At 59.2% G+C, this 17,523-nt stretch overlaps 1 protein-coding gene across 1 annotated transcript; it reads left to right on the forward strand.

Annotated features, from left to right (window-relative positions):
* Positions 1-1,057: 1,057 nt before the first annotated feature.
* On the forward strand, positions 1,058-16,133 carry FOXRED2 (FAD dependent oxidoreductase domain containing 2). Its single transcript, XM_037513645.2, has 8 exons — positions 1,058-1,752; positions 3,736-3,987; positions 4,099-4,362; positions 5,158-5,324; positions 7,314-7,479; positions 8,121-8,362; positions 9,411-9,581; positions 13,184-16,133. Exons 1-8 carry the CDS (start codon positions 1,226-1,228, stop codon positions 13,441-13,443), a joined length of 2,049 nt encoding a protein of 682 aa, XP_037369542.1. The 5' UTR covers positions 1,058-1,225; the 3' UTR covers positions 13,444-16,133.
* The last annotated feature ends 1,390 nt before the right edge of the window (positions 16,134-17,523 follow it).

The raw sequence follows: 17,523 nt of genomic DNA on the forward strand, positions 1-17,523 counted from the left end.
CCTCTGTCTACACTACCCGGCTGCTAAAATACGATTCAGAAATGAAAAAGGTTTGTAACAGGTGGTTTCCCATCAAAGTCTCGTATGTTCTGTGTTGATGCGGCGGATGGCGGCACCCATTTAGAGCAGGCAGGTTTGGGGGGATCTGGGGTGCCCCCTCCCTGCCCATAACAAGTTCACAATCTGAAGTGAGAAGGGGCAGGGGCTTGGGGGGCAAGGGGCTAACTTCAGGCGCCACTTCCCAACTGCACCCCCCGCGTCCGCGCCCCGGAGGGCCCAGTGTGGGCGGGGCGGCCCCCTCCTGCGGGCGGGGACGGCGCGGCGTCGGGCCGCGGGCACCTGTCCGCCCTCCTCGGTCCCGCGTCACGAGCCGGGCCGGCACCGGGCGAGCCCGCCGAGGGGCGCTGGGTTCTGCCCCGACCCACCTGCCCGGGCCTCGCCGAGGACCCTTAACCGCGGCGCCCCCCCGGGTCCCCCGGAGGCAGCCGCGGCCACGCACGTGCGCACCCGGGCCGCCCCGGAGCCCGCCCGGCCGGTCCAGTCTCGGCCCGGCCCGGCCCGGCCCCTCCCGGCGTGCCGCGCGCGCGCACGTGACCCGCCCGGAGCGGCGGGCGGGCGGGGCCTCCGCAGACCGCGCGGCCCGCGGAGAGCCGGAGGTGCGGGCCGGGCCGGGCCGGGCCGGGCCGGGCCGGGCGGCGGGGGGCGCCGCGGCGGGGGCTCCGCGCGCGGGGGGCGCCCGGGAGGGGGGCCGGGCCCTGCCCGCGGCAGCAGGTGTGCGGGCATCCCTGCCACGTGACCGCGGGGCGGGGCCGGCACCTGGCGGGGCGGGGCCTCCCGGCCACACCTTCAGCCGGGGGAGGGCGTGGCCAAGGGCCGACTCCTCCTCCCGGGGGGTCCAACCTGGGGGGGCCCCAGAGGAGTGGGGGGAACCGCTCAAACCCGGGGGGGCCGTGGGGCGCATCCAGCCTCCGACTACCTGACAGTGAGAGGCGGGCTGTGGCCCTGGGGTCCGAACCCTGAAGGAGATCGAGGGGTTGGGGCATCCTAGGGGGAGCCCCAGATCCACGCTGGAAAGGATGGGGTGTGGGCAAATGACCTTGCAGGTCCCTGGGCTTAGCCCCAAATCGCGGTGAGGGCTCAGGTGAGCCCCAGCCCCGTTCCTTGCTCTCTCCCCAGGCTTCGGGGGGCCATCGCGGGCCCCGCGTCACCCTCCGGCCTGCGCAGAATGACCGTCCACGCCGCGGCCCCGCTGTGGGGCCCCCCGGGGCTGCTCCTGATGGTCGCCCTGCACCCCGCGCTCTGCCTGCGCCCGGCCAGGGACTACTGCGTCCTGGGCGCGGGGCCCGCGGGCCTGCAGATGGGCTACTTCCTGCAGCGCGCGGGCAGGGACTACGTGGTCTTCGACCGCGCCCCGGGGCCCGGCAGCTTCTTCACGCGCTACCCCCGGCACCGCAAGCTCATCAGCATCAACAAGCTGTACACCGGCAAGGCCAACGCCGAGTTCAACCTGCGCCACGACTGGAACTCTCTGCTCAGCCACGACCCCGGGCTGCTCTTCAGGCACTACTCCAGGGCCTACTTCCCCGACGCCCGCGACATGGTGCGCTACCTGGGCGACTTCGCAGACAGGCTGGGGCTGCGCGTGCTGTACAACACCACCATTGCCCACGTCACTCTGGACAAGGACCCGCAGGCCTGGAATGGCCATTACTTCATCCTGACCGATCAGAAGGGCCAGGTGTACCGGTGCAGGTAAGGAAGGGGGCCCGGAGCTCACCTGCTGCAGCTGGGCCTTCCTGGAGGAACTGGGGCGGGAGGTGGCTGGTAGGTGTGGGCGAATGGAGGAAAGGGAGCCTGCCTGGCTCCCGCTGAAACGGAGCGCCAAGAGGGTCAGCTCAGCCACCGTCTCCCAGGTGTCCTAAAGAATTGTGGTCAGGGCCTCCCCGGTGGCGCAGCAGTTGAGGGCTGGGTTGCGAAGCTGCCCGCAGCCTCTGCAGCGCCGGTTCGAGCCCCGGCTGCTCCCCAGCCACCGGAGGAGGGTCCCACATGGTGCACAGACCTCTCCTGCCGCCCACTGCTCCCCTCAGCAGTGTATTTCGTCAGTCTGCCTGCTCTGCTCCCCGCTCTGGCTCTGGTGAATTCTCTCACCCTCCCGTGCTTCTGACTGTACCCAGTGCTTGTATAAATAAATAAATAAATCTTTGGGGAAAAAAAAAGAGAATTGTGGTCAGATAGGTTTGGAAAATACTAACCCGCTCCTCCAGGACTGTTCTTCCGTATCTCCCCATTCACCGCGACACTCTCCTGCTGGCAAGTACTCAGCATTGTGGAAGCTCCTGCACCCACAAAAGTGTTTTTGTCCAGCGACTCCTAGAACTAGTGCTCCCCAACATTCTTGCGGGAAACTGTTGGGGCAGATGTCCAGCAAGTGTTAGGCATGGGATTTCAGCGCTTCATAGGAGTGGGGGGCCCAACCAGGGGGTGCCGGCGTTTCACATCGCTTGCTGTGGCTTGGGACAAAGCATGGCCCTGGATGGGCAACTCAGATTCAGGGTTCCACACTCTACTGCACTCATTTAGGCCTCGCAAGGACCCCAGGGGGAGCTTCACTGATCCCCATTTTCTAAATCAACGTGCTCAGAGAAGTGGAGTAATTGCTGCCAGGTCACACAGCTAAGATGTGGTAGAATTTGAGCTCCTGCCTTCTGACCTGTGTTCTCCCTGGTGTACCTGTTTTCTCTCTCTGCCTCCCACCACCTGGCCGTCAGCCCAGCCCTTGGCTCTGGGTTCATCAGCCTTTCGCCAGAGGTGCCCCCTCCTTGCTTGGGCAGCCCAGGGAAGCACGGGTTAGGGTGACTTGGACCCTGGCATTTAGGCAGCAGCACTGCAAGAAGGGTGTCAGCCGGGAGCAGAGTAGACAGGGTCCGAAAGCCAGGGGCACAGCTTCTCATGGCCTCCCCACCTCAGACCAGTGGGGTCACCACCGGTGATCAAACCGTTCTCCTGCGGCTCCCAGTGTGCCACCCCAGAACTGAACTCCCCACAGTCAGGTGTCACCTCACAGCAGAAGCAGATTCTGAGACATGTCATTGGGTGATTTCGTTGTCACACAAGTTGGCATGGGGCATAAATAAGATCTAGAGGCATAACCCATGATACACACCGTGGTGGGTGATACTGCCTGTTGGGGCCGCCATCCTGTGGGGTCCGTCATGGACAGAAACCACTAAGTAAAGCAGGACTGTAAAGGGCAGGACTCTGGACTCGGCCCATCTGTGTTCAGATTCTGGCTGTGGCCTTAGGAGCTTTGAGGCTTTGGGCCCACAGGGCCTGTGCCTCCTCGTCACCTGAGGAGGCCAGGTAACGCCACTCGCCTGAGGGTGAGATGATGCTAAAGCACTTGGTGCAAGGTTGGTCCGGATCACTGCCCCCGGACACCTGTCTCCTCCAGGCAAGTCAGAAAGCGGAGAGAACAGCAAGTCTCGCTTCCATCCCTGGGGCGCTCCTTGCTGTTCTCAGAACCGGCGGAACCACTCCATTGCTCGGGGAGGGACAGGGGCAGCTGTCTCGGGCTTGCTGGGCCAGGCCGGTAAGAGACAAAGGGCCTGGTGGTCTCTGGCTGGAGCCGCAGTCTGGGCGAGGCAGGCAGGCTGGGCGGGCAGGGCCCAAGAGTGATTTTCACTTCGGGGGTTCTAGCTAAGTGACCCCGCCTTCTTCCCTCTGTCCCCCCCACAGCGTCCTTCTTGTCGCCACCGGACTGTCAGTCCCCAACCAGGTTGACTTCCCCGGCTCCGAGTACACGGAGGGGTACGAGTCGGTGTCCGTGGACCCCAGGGACTTTGCCGGCCAGAACGTGCTGATCCTGGGCCGAGGGAACTCGGCCTTCGAGACGGCCGAGAACATTCTGGGCGTCACCAACTTCATCCACATGCTGAGCCGCTCCCGTGTCCGGCTCTCCTGGGCCACACACTACGTGGGAGACCTCAGGTAGGCTGCCCGCTGCCCTCGGCTGTCCCAGCGGGCCAAGCGCCCCTCCCTCACATCCCCTGGCAGCCTGCACACACCGCCCCTCTCTCCTGTCTTCTCCTTGGGCCCCAGGGCCATCAACAACGGCCTGCTGGACACCTACCAGCTGAAGTCCCTGGACGGGCTGCTGGAGTCTGACATGATGGATCTGGCCCTCGTGAAGGACCGAGAGGGCAAGCTCCACATCACCCTCAAGTTCTTCCTGGAGGAGGCCAACCAGAGTGCCGACGCCGTCACCCTCCCGCAGGACGACAGCGACAACTTTGCCATGCGTGTGGCCTACGACCGCGTCATCCGCTGCCTGGGCTGGAACTTCGACTTCTCCATCTTCAACAAGTGAGTCGAAGGGACAAGAGCTGGGACCTCTTAGCAGACGCCTCCCCGCGCCGCCTGGGGACAGAGTCACCTGCCACCAGCTAGGGATGGGCTTTCATGCACAGCAGCAATTTTCATCAACCCTTTTTTTTGATGCACCCTCAGATGAGATGTAGGTGCTGCCTGGTTTCCCACCAGGACACATGCTCATGGCTCTCGGGGGGCCGAGGTGGCCTCCAGGCAGTGGTGGTGGCCGCGTTCTGCATCTGACGCTCTCGCCCGGAGAGGGGAGAGGTCAGACAGCTGGTGAATTTGCTGGAAGGCGCTGTAGCCTCCAGGCTGATGCAGGCTCTGGGAAGGGCCTCAGATTCGCTACTCGCCAAATCTGTGTCATCGCTAAAATGGAGCTCGTTCTAGCTCATGGGGCTCTTATAAGGACCAGGAGTTTGGCCTAGACCTCAGGCTCCCCCGAAAGTCAGCTGCTAAGGTTGTGTACAATTGCTTTGAAGAGCCCCTTTGTCTTTAGATGTTGCTGCCCCAGTACCTAGGCCAGGCTTGGTGCCTTACTCTCCTCTGACCAAGACTCAGGAGCCCAGGGGACCTGGGGGCACCCACCCGGGTCTTCATCCAGAGCCCAGCCCCGGCAGGCTTGAATCCTGGCTCTGCCCCCAGCCTCTGCTGCTCCAGCTATTAATGCTTAAACGCTGTGCTAGCGTCGTGGTGTGGTTTCAATGAGATGAGCTAGAAAGCGCTGAGCTCAGTGCCCTCAGTGTTTCATGCACAGCAGCGATTTTGATCAACCCTTTCCACTCCCAGGTCCCTCAGACTGTCTTCAGGGGGCGAGTTCAGCAAGAAGTACCCACTGGTCAGAGCTAACTATGAGTCCAAAGGAAGCCGGGGCCTCTTTGTCCTGGGGACCGCCAGCCACTCCGTGGATTATCGGAAATCTGCTGGGGGCTTCATCCACGGATTCCGATACACAGGTGAGCCCGGCCGAGGAGGCCGCCGGCCCCACAGGGAGACTGTCGTAGGCGCCCCGCCTGCAGCAGACAGCAGTGGATCACGTTCTCTGGATATACCTAGAAAAAGCTCAGAGAAGATATAAAAGTGCCCGCTTCCAGAGCTGCTAGAGGCACTAAATCGAGTGCTCCCTGGCAGTACCGGGCACAGAGACTCTTTGGGCATCAAGAGTCCAGTGAAAAATGGCAGGTGGACATCAGGCTGCTGGGCGGGTGCTTTGGTGCCTGGTGGGTGACAGCTTTTGCCCTCATGGTTCATTTTGCCCCAAAACCCATGAGTCTTACATCCTGACATTTCTGTGTTTAACTTGAGGCCTCACTAGCCACCATGCTCACTTTCGTGTGTCAGAAGATAGTGTTGTTCTGCTGTGGACTTCTAGACGGGGTGTTTTCTACCCCGTGCTGTGAGGAAACCAGGGAGCAGCACTGTCTGTGCCTGCGGCTCTGCTAGTTGAATGCACGCCACGCGAGTGCCCCTTCCTCCTGTCTCCCCAGCAAGAGTCCCTTGTCACCGGCCTCTGTGTGTTCCTGTCCACACCCTGTCCCAGCAGGTGCTGCTCCATCTCCTTTTCGTCCCGTCCCCCATCTTGCCCCTGCTCACACACTCGAGCCTCACAACAGCCCCATGAGCAGAGGCGGGACCTGACGCTGAGGCTCACAGCCAAGGGGAAGTGGCACCAGGTGCCGAGGCCACCTCCGGTTGCTGTGGTCACTGAGGCATCTCCTAGGGGGAGGGCAGCGCGGCTGTACACAGCACATCCTGCCTGGCCCTTGCTCGTCATTTAGCTGGGAAACAGCTCCCAAGGGCGACATGTAGGATATATGAGGACAAAGAGCTGAACGATGGGTGGTACACACAGTAACTGCATGGAAAATAGAACATGCTGGAAGCCCCGCCACCCCACTCATGTCCCTCTCTTCAGCCCACCCCTACTTCCCTCTTCTTGGGGCCTCAGCGTCTCTCCTGCCTCCAGTCTCTGGCTTCCCGTTCAGCCACCACCCCCAAAACACCCTTTCTTTAAACTAAGACCTCTTACACCCCTCTGCTTTTAGCTCTTCAGTGACTCCCCACCCACCCCGGAGGCGTCCCAGCTCCTGGGCGGCCTTTAGAGCTTTGCGCCAGTTCCCTGCCTGCTTTTCAGAGTGTGCCAGGCGCTCTCATTTTATTCCTTCCCCCAACCCTCCTTTGGCCCAGCCCCCCTCAGCCCCCCTCACCACACAGTTCCTTAGCCTTTTGCAGAGCTCAGCCCTGTCCCCAGCGCTGCCCGCCCTTCCCTGCGCGTGCCGGTCGCCATGTGTCTGGGCGTGCGAGTGGCCTGCCTAGGGCCTGGCCTTTGTTGGGATTTGGGTGTGGAGTTGACACATTTTGAAGAGCAGGCCCCTGTGCCCGGTGCCACCTTTCCACAGCTGCGTGGAGCAGTCCCAGGCCGCAGGAAGACCCTGCCAGGTGGTAGAGCTTCCCCAGCCTCTCTGGATACACAGAGCTTCTCCAGACAGGACCTCCTGACCGTTTGGGTTAAGGCTGTGGGAGAGGGAGCAGAGGTCTTCCATGTCAGCAGCTCTGAGAGACCCCAGCACAGCGGGAGGGGACGGGTGTCAGGGAAAGGCTCCCTGGCTGGTTGTGACTCCTGGTGTGGGTGACAGCAGTGCCTTCCATTGCGGGCGGCCTGAGCAAGGGCCAGTCTAGGCACCTTCCGGGGGTCCATCATCCGTGCCTGCTGCACGCCAGAGGCCGAGCAGCCAAGACCGAGCCGACTGTGGCCTGCAGGCTGACAAGGCAGCCGCCCGGCCCGCCCCAAAGCAGCTGTGCAGGCCCCTGCTCAGAGCCCCCCCCCCCCCAGGGAGCTCATACAAGTGTGTGCTGAGTCCTGGGCGGTGTATCGATGCCGCCACCTTCCCAGTGACAGGGACACAGCCCTAAGTGCAGCTGCCACCTCCCTCTGGCCATTCCAGTGCGTGCTGTTCACCGGCTGCTGGAGCATCGCCACCACGGCGTGGCCTGGCCCTCCACCAGGCACCCCATCATGCAGCTGACCAGCGCCATCATCCGGCGCGTGAACGAGGCTTCTGGGCTCTACCAGATGTTCAGCGTGCTGGCCGACATCGTCCTGTTGAAGGAGTGAGTTGCCTCCACCCTACTGTCCCTCCCACCAGGTGTGGAATAAGCCAGTGCTTCTTCTGAGACGAAGCCCACGGGGCAGAGAGGAAGCTGTGAGGGGGAGGAGAGGGTCAGAATCAGTGAGAGCAACACAAGCTCTGCAGACAGCACAGACCTGGTGTGCATCCTAACTTGGCCACTTTCCGCCTGTGTGATCTTGGCAAGTCAGTCAGCCTCTCTGAGCCTTCCTCTCGTCTGCCCAGTGGGCAGCTCAGAGCTTCTGGCACCAAGATGATGCTCGGAGAGTCAGCAGGGGTCAGAGCCTTCCCTGGGGCCAGGCGCGTTGACTCCTCAGTGCAGTGATAGGCAGCAGGTCACAGCATGTGCCCAAGAAGGGCTGGAGGGAGGGTGCCCCGCGGAGGGGAGTGGGAGGAGGCAGGTGAGAGGCAGCCCAGGGAACACCTGGACCCAGGTCAGGGACTCGCCAGACCCCCAGTGCCAGAAGCCTCCTTCATGCCCGGCTTTCACACTCGCTTGCACGTTCAGACCCCCACCAGTCCTGTCCACTCTACCCTCAGATCAGGGCAGCGTCTGACCACCGCCCCGCCTTTGCCAGGGCTGTCCACGCCACTTGACCCCACCCCCGGTGCCTTTCTCCCCAGGAACGCCACTGCATTCGAGTACCTGGAGGAGTTCCCCGTGCAGATGCTGGCCCAGCTGGAGACAGTCACGGGGCGGCAGGCCCGCCACGGGCTTTTTGTCATCACCATGGAGTACGGCAGAAACTTCTCTGGGCCTGACAAGGACGTCTTTTTTTATGACCGGTCTGTGGGACACATGAAGGACGCCTGGCAGTCCAACTTCCTCCACCCGGTCATCTACTACTACCGGCACCTCCCCACCGGTGAGCCGGGGCGCAGCTCAGCAGGCACCCCCCAGGCCCCGCTGCCTGTGGGTCACGCCCTCAGCACTCTCAGCTCACAGGAGGAGGCCCCCTGGGGGCTGAGCCCAGAGACTGTTGAGGCAGGTGGTCGGAGAGCAGCAGTGCAGGCCCCACATTCCAGCAGGTCCCACGGCGTGGCCAGGCCACACAGGGAGTGTCATGATCGCCTCCAGGCACCACAAAGTCCGTCAGAGGACCTGTCCTGCCGGAGCATGTCCAAAGGAAGCTGACCCTGGTGGGGGCGGGGAGACCTGGAGCTGCTTCAGGGGAGCTGGAACTGCTGGTGCTGAAGTGATGGCAGGAAGGAGTACGAGAAGCTGGGTGGTAGCCCCAGGTTGTCCTTTCCCTGCCGTGTGACCTCGGACCGTTACTTAACCTCTCTGAGCCTCGGCTTCCTGGTCTGTAAGGTGGGGATCGTGGTAGCGCCCACCTTGTAGGGTCGTGTGAGGAAAGTGAGATCACACAGCCCCAGCAGGCGCCTGACCCGGAGCAGCTCCCGAGACGAATGACCCAGAACCGAGGGCCCGTCACCTGGAGGAGGCAGGGTTGTATCCCTTGGAAGAGACAGGGACGTGGCTTGGTGTTCCCTGGAGCAGCCCCACAGGGCCCGGGGGCTCGCTGCCCAGTACAGAGACCATCCAGCCTGGCCCCATGGCCTGCTGCTGCAGCCCCACGGCAGGCGGTTCACACCCGCTGGGAAGCCGGACTAGGTGAGCTCAAAGGCCCCTCAGGGTGAGAAAGGCCAGGTTAGAAGCAGCCACCGCGGACCTCCGTCCAGGCGAGTCTTAGAAAAGCCCCACGTGCAAGTGGCTCATCTCGGTGCTGCCTCCGACCTCTCACCGCGCAGGGGATGCCCAGTCTGTCCCTTCCAGGCCCGCGCAGGTGGTGGTGAGGTGAGCTGCTGACCGCACCCAGCACAGGGGTGTGTGGGAAAGCCGAGCGTGAGCCAGGCAGGCGTTAGGATGTGGGGAGCCTCCCGGCCCTGACGCCGCCCCCTGTCCTCCCACAGAGCAGGAGGTGAGGTTCCGCCCCGCGCACTGGCCACTGCCCCGGCCCACGGCCATCCACCACATCGTGGAGGATTTCCTCACAGACTGGACCGCCCCGGTGGGGCACATCCTGCCTCTGAGGCGCTTCCTGGAGAATTGTTTGGACACTGATCTGCGAAGCTTCTACGCAGGTAAGGCAAGTCCCAGCAGGACAAAGGGGCCGAGCTGGAGCTGGGCAGCAGACCAGCTAGCCCTGCCCCATGGCTTTTCGGGGAGCACACCTGGGGCCCAGACATGTTTCCTGACATGGAAATGCCCTCCCAGGACCACGCACCTGAAAACACTGAGTAAAGGGCTTTTAAAGACCTGGCAGGCAAAGAAGGAACTTCCCAAAGACCAGACAGTGAGGCAGGCGTCCTGGGCTGGTCAGCGGCTGACTGCTGGGGCCAGCTAGACCCTGGGTGTTGACCGGCACTTGGGGATGGGGGGGTGCAGCTGGAGGGGGGATCTGTGTGGACACCCTAAATAAGCTTTGTGGGTGAACTAGGAGGCAAAGACAGTCCCAAGAGGAAGACTGAGGAGATGAGGCTGCTTTTTTGGCTCTTCGGTAGAGGGGGGCAGGGTTTCTCCCCTGAAACTGGGCTCTGGGGGAGCTATGGTCTCAAAGGACAGTGCCCAGTGGAGGACAGTTGAGGGTCTGTGGGCTCGTCACCCCATAGATAGTGCACGATTGCAGGAGCATGCAAGCTTAGGGAACAGTGGGGTTTATTTAACAAACACGGGAAACAAGGCCACAGGTAACCGGCTAGCTCACCCAGTTAGTGTCCAGCGTGCAAAAGCTGCTCATCCAAAAGGGCGCCATTCCATCACCGAGGGCGTGGAGCACGTGGGTCCCGCTCACCACATTGCGGGTGTGCAAAGGTGGGGCCACAGCAGCAGTCTGAAGGTCAGCATGGACAGCACAGACACTGGGCCAGGCAGCAACGGAGGCAGCAACACCAAGAGGTGGTGCTGGAAGATTAACAGCTCTCACAGGTGACAGAGAGAGCCGGTCACCGTCAACAGGCCTGGACAGCGCTGGCCAGCAGAGCCGATCACCCACTCACTAGCGTTATAGCTTTTTGTGAGCTGTTGTTGGCCCAACCCGGGCCTGAGGCCAGTGGCTCCTTCCAAGCAATGTCAGAGGCATGCAGAGGCCCAGGCAGAGCTCTCTGGCTTCTCTGACACTTTTTGGCTCCTCCTCCTCCTTCAGAAGTCAGCTGCTGGATGCATCTGAGAGCGTCCAGTCTGAGCAAGCAAGTGTCCAGTCCAAGTACGTCCAGAGAGTGAAGGAGCCCAGGAGCCAGAATGCCAGAAATGGAGGCCCCAGCTGGCTCCTCTCCCAGGGTCCCCACCACCACCACTAGTCTGATTGGACCATTTACAGTCAGCTCACAACTCGCACCTGCTCGGTCCCTTCCAGGATCCTGGCACCAGACCATGGGCCTCTCCACTGCCTGCAGCTGGGGAGCCACAGCGTAGGAGCTGGCCCTGGGGTAGGGGAAGCGCCGCCATCCACCATCACTGCTCACCACCTGCTGCAGCTCTCACTGCCCACAAGCAGTGCTCTGAGGCCAAGCTCCGGCACCCCGAGGAGGGTCTCCATTTTCACTCTGAGAATTCCCAACCACTAGACCTCGCTCCTGTGAGTTTGGGTCCAAAGTTCTCACCATCCCTGTAGTGCAGGAATCAGCCATTAAGGCACACCTGCTGTGAAGGACCATACTTTAGAAAGTAGGCCTCCCAGAATTCCCACCAAGCCTCAAGGAACATCAACTCCAAGCAAAAATCACCTGCCACGCAAGGACACACCTGTCAGCCTGAACCGGGTTGTTTCACTCATCACTCAGAAGCCAAAGGCTGAACCACGAAGAGTTTCTGCAGAGGCAGTGACCCCCATAGGGGTCAGGCCGGGCACTTCAGAGCGGGCTCCTGAGCCACCTTTGAGAGGGTGTGTATGTAAACCGGGGGGTGGAAGGGGCCAACTGGGCCAGTCAACTCAGAGCTGTGATGGTTTTCCTTCTAGAAAGCTCCTTTGCTCTTTCGCTGGGCCCTAATGACCTAAGATGGCTCCTGGGAGGCAGGTGTTGCCTGTTATGTAGAGGACAATGCTTGGAGCGGGTCGTCAGCAGCCGCCTCTGACAGGTCACAAATCCACCTTGAAGGAGCATCAATAGAAATGACAAAGGAGGCGGGAGTTAGCATGGTCAGAGGCAGGATGTCGAATGTAAAGAAATCACAGAGGTTATTGACAATATCATGAAAGGGGCAAAGACAAAAAGTGACCGGGCAGTTATTGGAAGATCAAATAAAAGCTCTGGAAATGAGAGAACAAGCTTGTAATTAGAAGCCCAACGGAGATGCGGTAGCACGTTGGGCAGAGGAAGAGAGACTGGAATGGGAACGTACCTCCCACAGCCGAACCCTAAAACCAACCAGGGGAGGGGAGCACAGACTGGAACGTCTAGGATCTCTGCCCTTCGCTGCTCAGCGGGCATCTGGTGAACGTCTTTGAATGCCCAGCACCACTCATGTCAAATCAGGTCAGAGGGCAGCCCTGGCCTGCAGGTCAGAGAGCCGCGACCTCGCTCTCCACCCCCAACGCCTCACCTGCTCAGTTCTCCTTGATGTGAAAGAGAGCATGCTGGGGCGGCAGCTTAAAACAACTTAAATAGCCTAAGCAGGCAGCCACTGGGGGCAGACTGCATGGGGCGGGCAGGTTCATTGTTGATTCAGGCAGACGGAGAAGAATCTTGGAGCCCTTGATAGATGTGACAGGCCTTTCGAGCTGAAGCGGGGGAGCAGGCTGACCGGCAGGCCGGGAGGCAGGCAGCAACTGAGCCTCCCAGCCCCCGCCATCTCCGCACCCTCTCCCTGGCTTCTCCCTCTCCATCTTTGCCTTGTAATGACCTCTCGGCCTGGGCACCTGACCCAGCCCTGCAGGTGTGCGTGCCCCGTGCTCCCGGCTTAGCCTGAGCATCTGCCATCATAGGCGCACCTCATGCTCATGCTCCCAAGCACTTTTTGCAGTAACACATATCACGCGTGGGCAGTGGAATGTGTGATCCTTTGTGATGTGCCCAGCTTTTGCTTGAGACAGAAGGTCGAGCAGGGTTTTCTGATGCCCTCCTTGGTCCTGCTGTGTCCAAACCCCTGGTAGCAGGAGCCCCTGTGTCTCTTGTCTTTCCTGTTTTGTAACTTTTCCTAAATGCTTGGCTAACAGGCTTTTCTCTCCCACCTCCATCCTCCTGCCCCAGAGGACCTGCTCGCCACTGCTTCTCCCATCTGCTTGTTTCTTCATTTTGCTAAAGCACAAGCCCCCACGGTGATTTCCTGCTCTGTCAGTGTGGCCTGTGCACCCACTCGCGGCTGCGGTATAGACAAGGGCTTGCAGGTTTTAGCCTGAGCTCCCACCAAACTTCACGCGCCATCTCTGCAGCCAGACGCTGTGGGGCCAGTCTTTGCAGACAGCTCTGCACTCTAGGTAGTCTGACCACTGGTTCTCTGCCTCACCCCTTCTGTGAGCTCCCGCCCAGTCCTGCAGACCTGAGGAGCCCTGCCAAGTCTGTGCTTTGCTGTCATTCCAGAACCTTCCCCAATGTCGGGGTGGCCTGTTTCTTGGAACCTCAGGGAGGGAGGAGATCTGTGGCTGCTCCTCTCAGTCGTGAGATACCCAGAGAGCCAGCACCCAGACCCCGGGGCTCCACTCCCCAACCTCACCCCTCTCACTCCTCTCCCTCCTTTGCCTCTGTAGAGTCCTGCTTCCACTTCGCCCTGACACACCAGAAACTGCCGCCCTTTTGCCAGCAGGGCTACCTGAGCAGACAGGGGCTGGTGGGAACCGAGCGGCTCCGGCAGCTGGGAGAGGAGAGTGGGCTCCTGCGGGCTTCCACCGCTGCGGGCCGGCGCCCCGGGGACAGCAGACAGCAGCCTGGCCACCCTGAGCCAGTCGATCAGCCCCCGACTCCAGTGCCTCTGGCCCAGCTCCAGGACAGCAACAAGGAGGAGCTGTGACGGGCAGGCTTCGCCCCACAGCCCCCCACCCACAGTGACGTGATTGCCAAAGACACAGGGACCACCGCAGTGCACGGAGCCCCATGGAGGGCACACGGGGCCCGAGGTGGTGCGGCTGCCCGGCCTCCCTCCCCTCCTGGTCAGTGCGGGTGCCCAGAGGCGGGGTCTGGAGAGGAGCACCCTCCGCCAGGTGGGAACACCCTCCACACCAGGCTTGTCTGCAAGTGAGCGGAGGGCGGCCTGGGCTCCGGGTCCTCAGGGCCCCGAGGCTCCTCCTTCCGTCTGCTCTTCCGATGAAGCCGGTGTAGCCCTCCGGGACGTCTCACTGGGAAGCCCAGTCTCACCTCCATGAGGGGCCGGCGTACACCTTCAAATAATCAGGCTCCAAGTGGCCTCAGCCGTGTGAGGCAGGTGGGACGGTGGCCCCTGGTGAAGACACCCCCTTAGAGAGGTAGGGTGACCCCAGGGTCTCCAACCACCAGTCTCTGCAGGTAGCCCTAAAGCCTGCTGTCAGTAACCCACCACCCGGCCCGCCCTCCCCCGCCTGTTTCCAGAATGCAGGGGTCAGCCTGGCTTATCACCCAGGGTCTCAGAGCAGCACAGTTCCCAGCCGCCCTCTGCAAGCCCACGCCCCCGAATCTTCCCCGTTTTCTCTTCCTTCATCCTCCCAACACCCTGCTTCGGCTGCGGGGTCAAGGTTTGCAGAAGGTCTCCATGCAGTCTCCAGCTGGGCTTTCAGGGGTGCCCCCCCCACCCCCCGGCTATGTTGCAGAGCAGCTCAGCTCTGGGGCATCTGGGAGGTCAGTGCACATGATGCGTGAGAACCACGGTGAGTTCAGCATCCAGTCCCCGCCGCGGTCTGGCTCACCTTCCCCCTCCCCGCAGGCATTAAGCTGTGGGGAAACTCAGCTGTAGGAATTAATCATCTGATTTTTCAAAGCCCAGGATCAAAGGTGAGTGCTGTCTCACTGGCTCTTGCTGGTCTTTCTTTTGTCCACTCAGCACTCGCAGCACCCAGGGGCTTCTGGATCCATAGCCCTTTCCGGAAGCATCCTCTCCCTCTCTCAGTGAGGCCCACAGTCCCTCCTCCCAAGCCCATGGTCTGCGGAGCCGGCTCCCTCTGGTCCCTCACAGTCGCCGCATGCCAGCCCAGCAGCCCGCACCTGTCGGGGAGGGTCTGTCGCGTGACCACGTCGTTTGTTCAGGTTGAAACTTCTACACGGACGTTCTCTCCTGGGTCCTGGTGCTGGATTCTCACAGGTTACAGGTCATTCTAAATTGAGAATTTGGAAAATTCCACCTGCACCTAAACCCTTTTAGAAAATGAATCTTTCAACTGAGATTGCACTCATGACATCATTTTACACACTTGTTGCCTGCCCAGCTACCAAAGGCTAGGCTAGCTGAGCCTCTTGCTCCAGTGGAAGTTCGAGGTGCCGTAACAGGTCCTTTACTGGCCTGAAATGTGCCATCCGCCACATCGTTAATTCAGAGGATCAGCCGGCGGCACTGAAGGCAAGCGTCTGTTCCCACTCAGCGGTGAGAGACAGCTGCCCAGGTGGTCTTCTCTAAACTAGGAGTTGGCATCAAATAGGGAGCTGCTTTTTTTCCTGTGAAGTTCTTCGCTGCCTTTGCAGGAGAGCCGACTTAGATACTACCCACCCCACCTCCCCCACCACCATATCCCCTCCACCCACCCTCGCTCAAACCCTGGCCCCTGCCCCAGCTTCAGGCTGGCCACCTTGGGCAAGTCTGCTGGTTGTGGGAGTTCACATTTTCTACTTTATTGCCTTGTTCCTTTTTTTTTTTGCTCAAATCTGGACAGCCCTTGAGCACATCTTTTCTAACTGGACCAAGTTCCCCTTCCAGCTGAGGCCTGACTTCATTAAATCCTTTTTTAAAATATTATAAAGTTGCTGGTGCAAGATAGGCAAATAGGCAAGATAGGCAAATCAGTGAAATTGCAGGCCAGAACTGAACCCTGTTCTAAGTGAGGAGGGGATTTGAAAAAAAATCACAAACCAGAACAGGTTGTGCAGGGCCATGCAGTTAATGTTGGACCAACTGGTTAGTAATTTAGAAATGAAAATGAATCCCTTAGGCCCCTAGTTCACACTACAAATCAACTCCAGATGAGTTTTTTTAAGCCATCTAGAAACTGAAGATGAAGGGAGGAACTGCAATAAAAGGAAAAACTTTCCCCAAGTTCGGAAGCAGCAGTAATTTTCCAGATGAAGGTTTAACATCTGTAAATACACCCACCTAACCCCTCCTTAAGGTGACAAATGGTGGCAATTTTGAAGAAAATGATAAAAATTAAAAGGCAGCGTAGCATGGATGAAAATAATGAATCAGAATGCAACACACAAAAATAAGTGAACAAATGTGTTTGCATCCTGAAGAGCTGATTGAAGTAGAGAAAGGAATAGTTGAGGAAACTGTGGCTCATTCATCCAGCGGAATCCTGCACCGCTCCTAACAACTAAAAAGTGTGAAAGACCATGGACCAGAAATGCACGTGTGATGAAGTGAAAAGCAGGATATGAAATTGTGGTTGCAACCACTTGTCGCTGTGTCACTGAAACGATAGGAAGGAAATAATGTCCTCAGTGGTTGGATTCCGTTTGTGGAAGTGATTTTTTTTTTTTCACTTTTTGTCCAAATTTGTGATTATGCTCAATAGTGAAATAAACACGTTTATTTTTTGCTAAATTGCTTTTTGAAATTTAAAATGGCTGTGGTGAGTTGGAACTGGGAGCCCCGTTGGTCTAGGTGTGGCCGATGGTGGTGTCCCTGCCACAGCTGGGCACACAGTCCAGACGTCTCAGGGGGAATCATGCTTCGTCTAGGGAAGTGAGTTGTTTGTTTGTTTGTTTTTAAGATTGATTTACTTATGCATACAAGAACTGGGGTACAGGCCAGAAATGCGGGTTGGTGGTGCTGAGAGGATTCACCAGAGACAGAGCAGGGAACAGAACAGGCAGACTGACTGAAATACACTGCTGAGGGGAGCAGCGGGTACGGCAGGAGAGGTCTGTGCCATGTGGTATTGAACTTGTGCTGCAGTGACTGTGGATAGCTTCATAGTGCTTATGCCACCAAGGAGGCCCTGGAGAAGTGAGTTTTAAATGGCGCATGCTACTCTCCTAAAGTCTTTGACCCAGAGCAACAGAGGAAACTTGTGAAAGAGTCATCCTTCGCAAGTATCAGAAATTGAAAGTGATTTACTCTCATTTCATGGAGGTCCCCTGGGGCTTATCATCATTCCATTATAGTGTCCCAGAATGATTCCTTTTAATGCATCTCTAACTGATAAAAGTAGGATGTCCCTAAAGTAAGCCTGGGGATCAACTCACCAAGAAATGAATTTGTCTGCTAAGTGAACCACAGCAGCTAATGGTTCATTGAATACTAGAATGGCCTTAAACATGTCCACACGCTCCTTGATACTTCTCCAAAGAAGTGGAGCTTTGTTCCTCCATGGGAGCTGGATTTATTGATTCACTTTTTTTTTTTAAGATTTATTTATTTATACAAGCACTGGGTACAGTCAGAAGCGCGAGAGGGTGAGAGAATTCACCAGAGCCAGAGCAGGGAGCAGAGCAGGCAGAAGGACCGAAGTACACTGCTGAGGGGAGCAGTGGGCGGCAGGAGAGGTCTGCGTGCCATGCGGGACCCTCCTCTGGTGGCCGGGGAGCAGCCGGGGATCGAACCGGCGCTGCAGAGGCTGCGGGCAGCTTCGCAACCCAGCGCTCAACCGCTGCGCCACCAGGGAGGCCCTGATTGACTTCTTGCAAATAAAACAACAGCAGCAAGAGGATGTCGTTTCAAGCTCAGGTGATAAAAAGCATCTGTCCACTAAAACTTTCTCTGACTAGAGTCACTCAGGCTACCTCCTACCATTTGAAAGGACAGCCAGGAAAGGACCTCAGGCCAACAGCCACAAGTGAGCCTGGAAGCAGGTCCCATGCCAACCCACCCTTTGTGTGAGAGCAGCTCTGGCTGCCATCTTGGACACAGCCTCCTGGGAGACCTGTGCCTCAACTACCCAGCTGAGTAGCTTTCCGTTTGCTGTTGCAC

The sequence above is a fragment of the Talpa occidentalis genome, unplaced genomic scaffold, assembly GCF_014898055.3.
Source record: "Talpa occidentalis isolate TD23 unplaced genomic scaffold, MPIMG_talOcc4v2.1 talOcc4.16, whole genome shotgun sequence".
Lineage (NCBI taxonomy): Eukaryota > Metazoa > Chordata > Mammalia > Eulipotyphla > Talpidae > Talpa > Talpa occidentalis.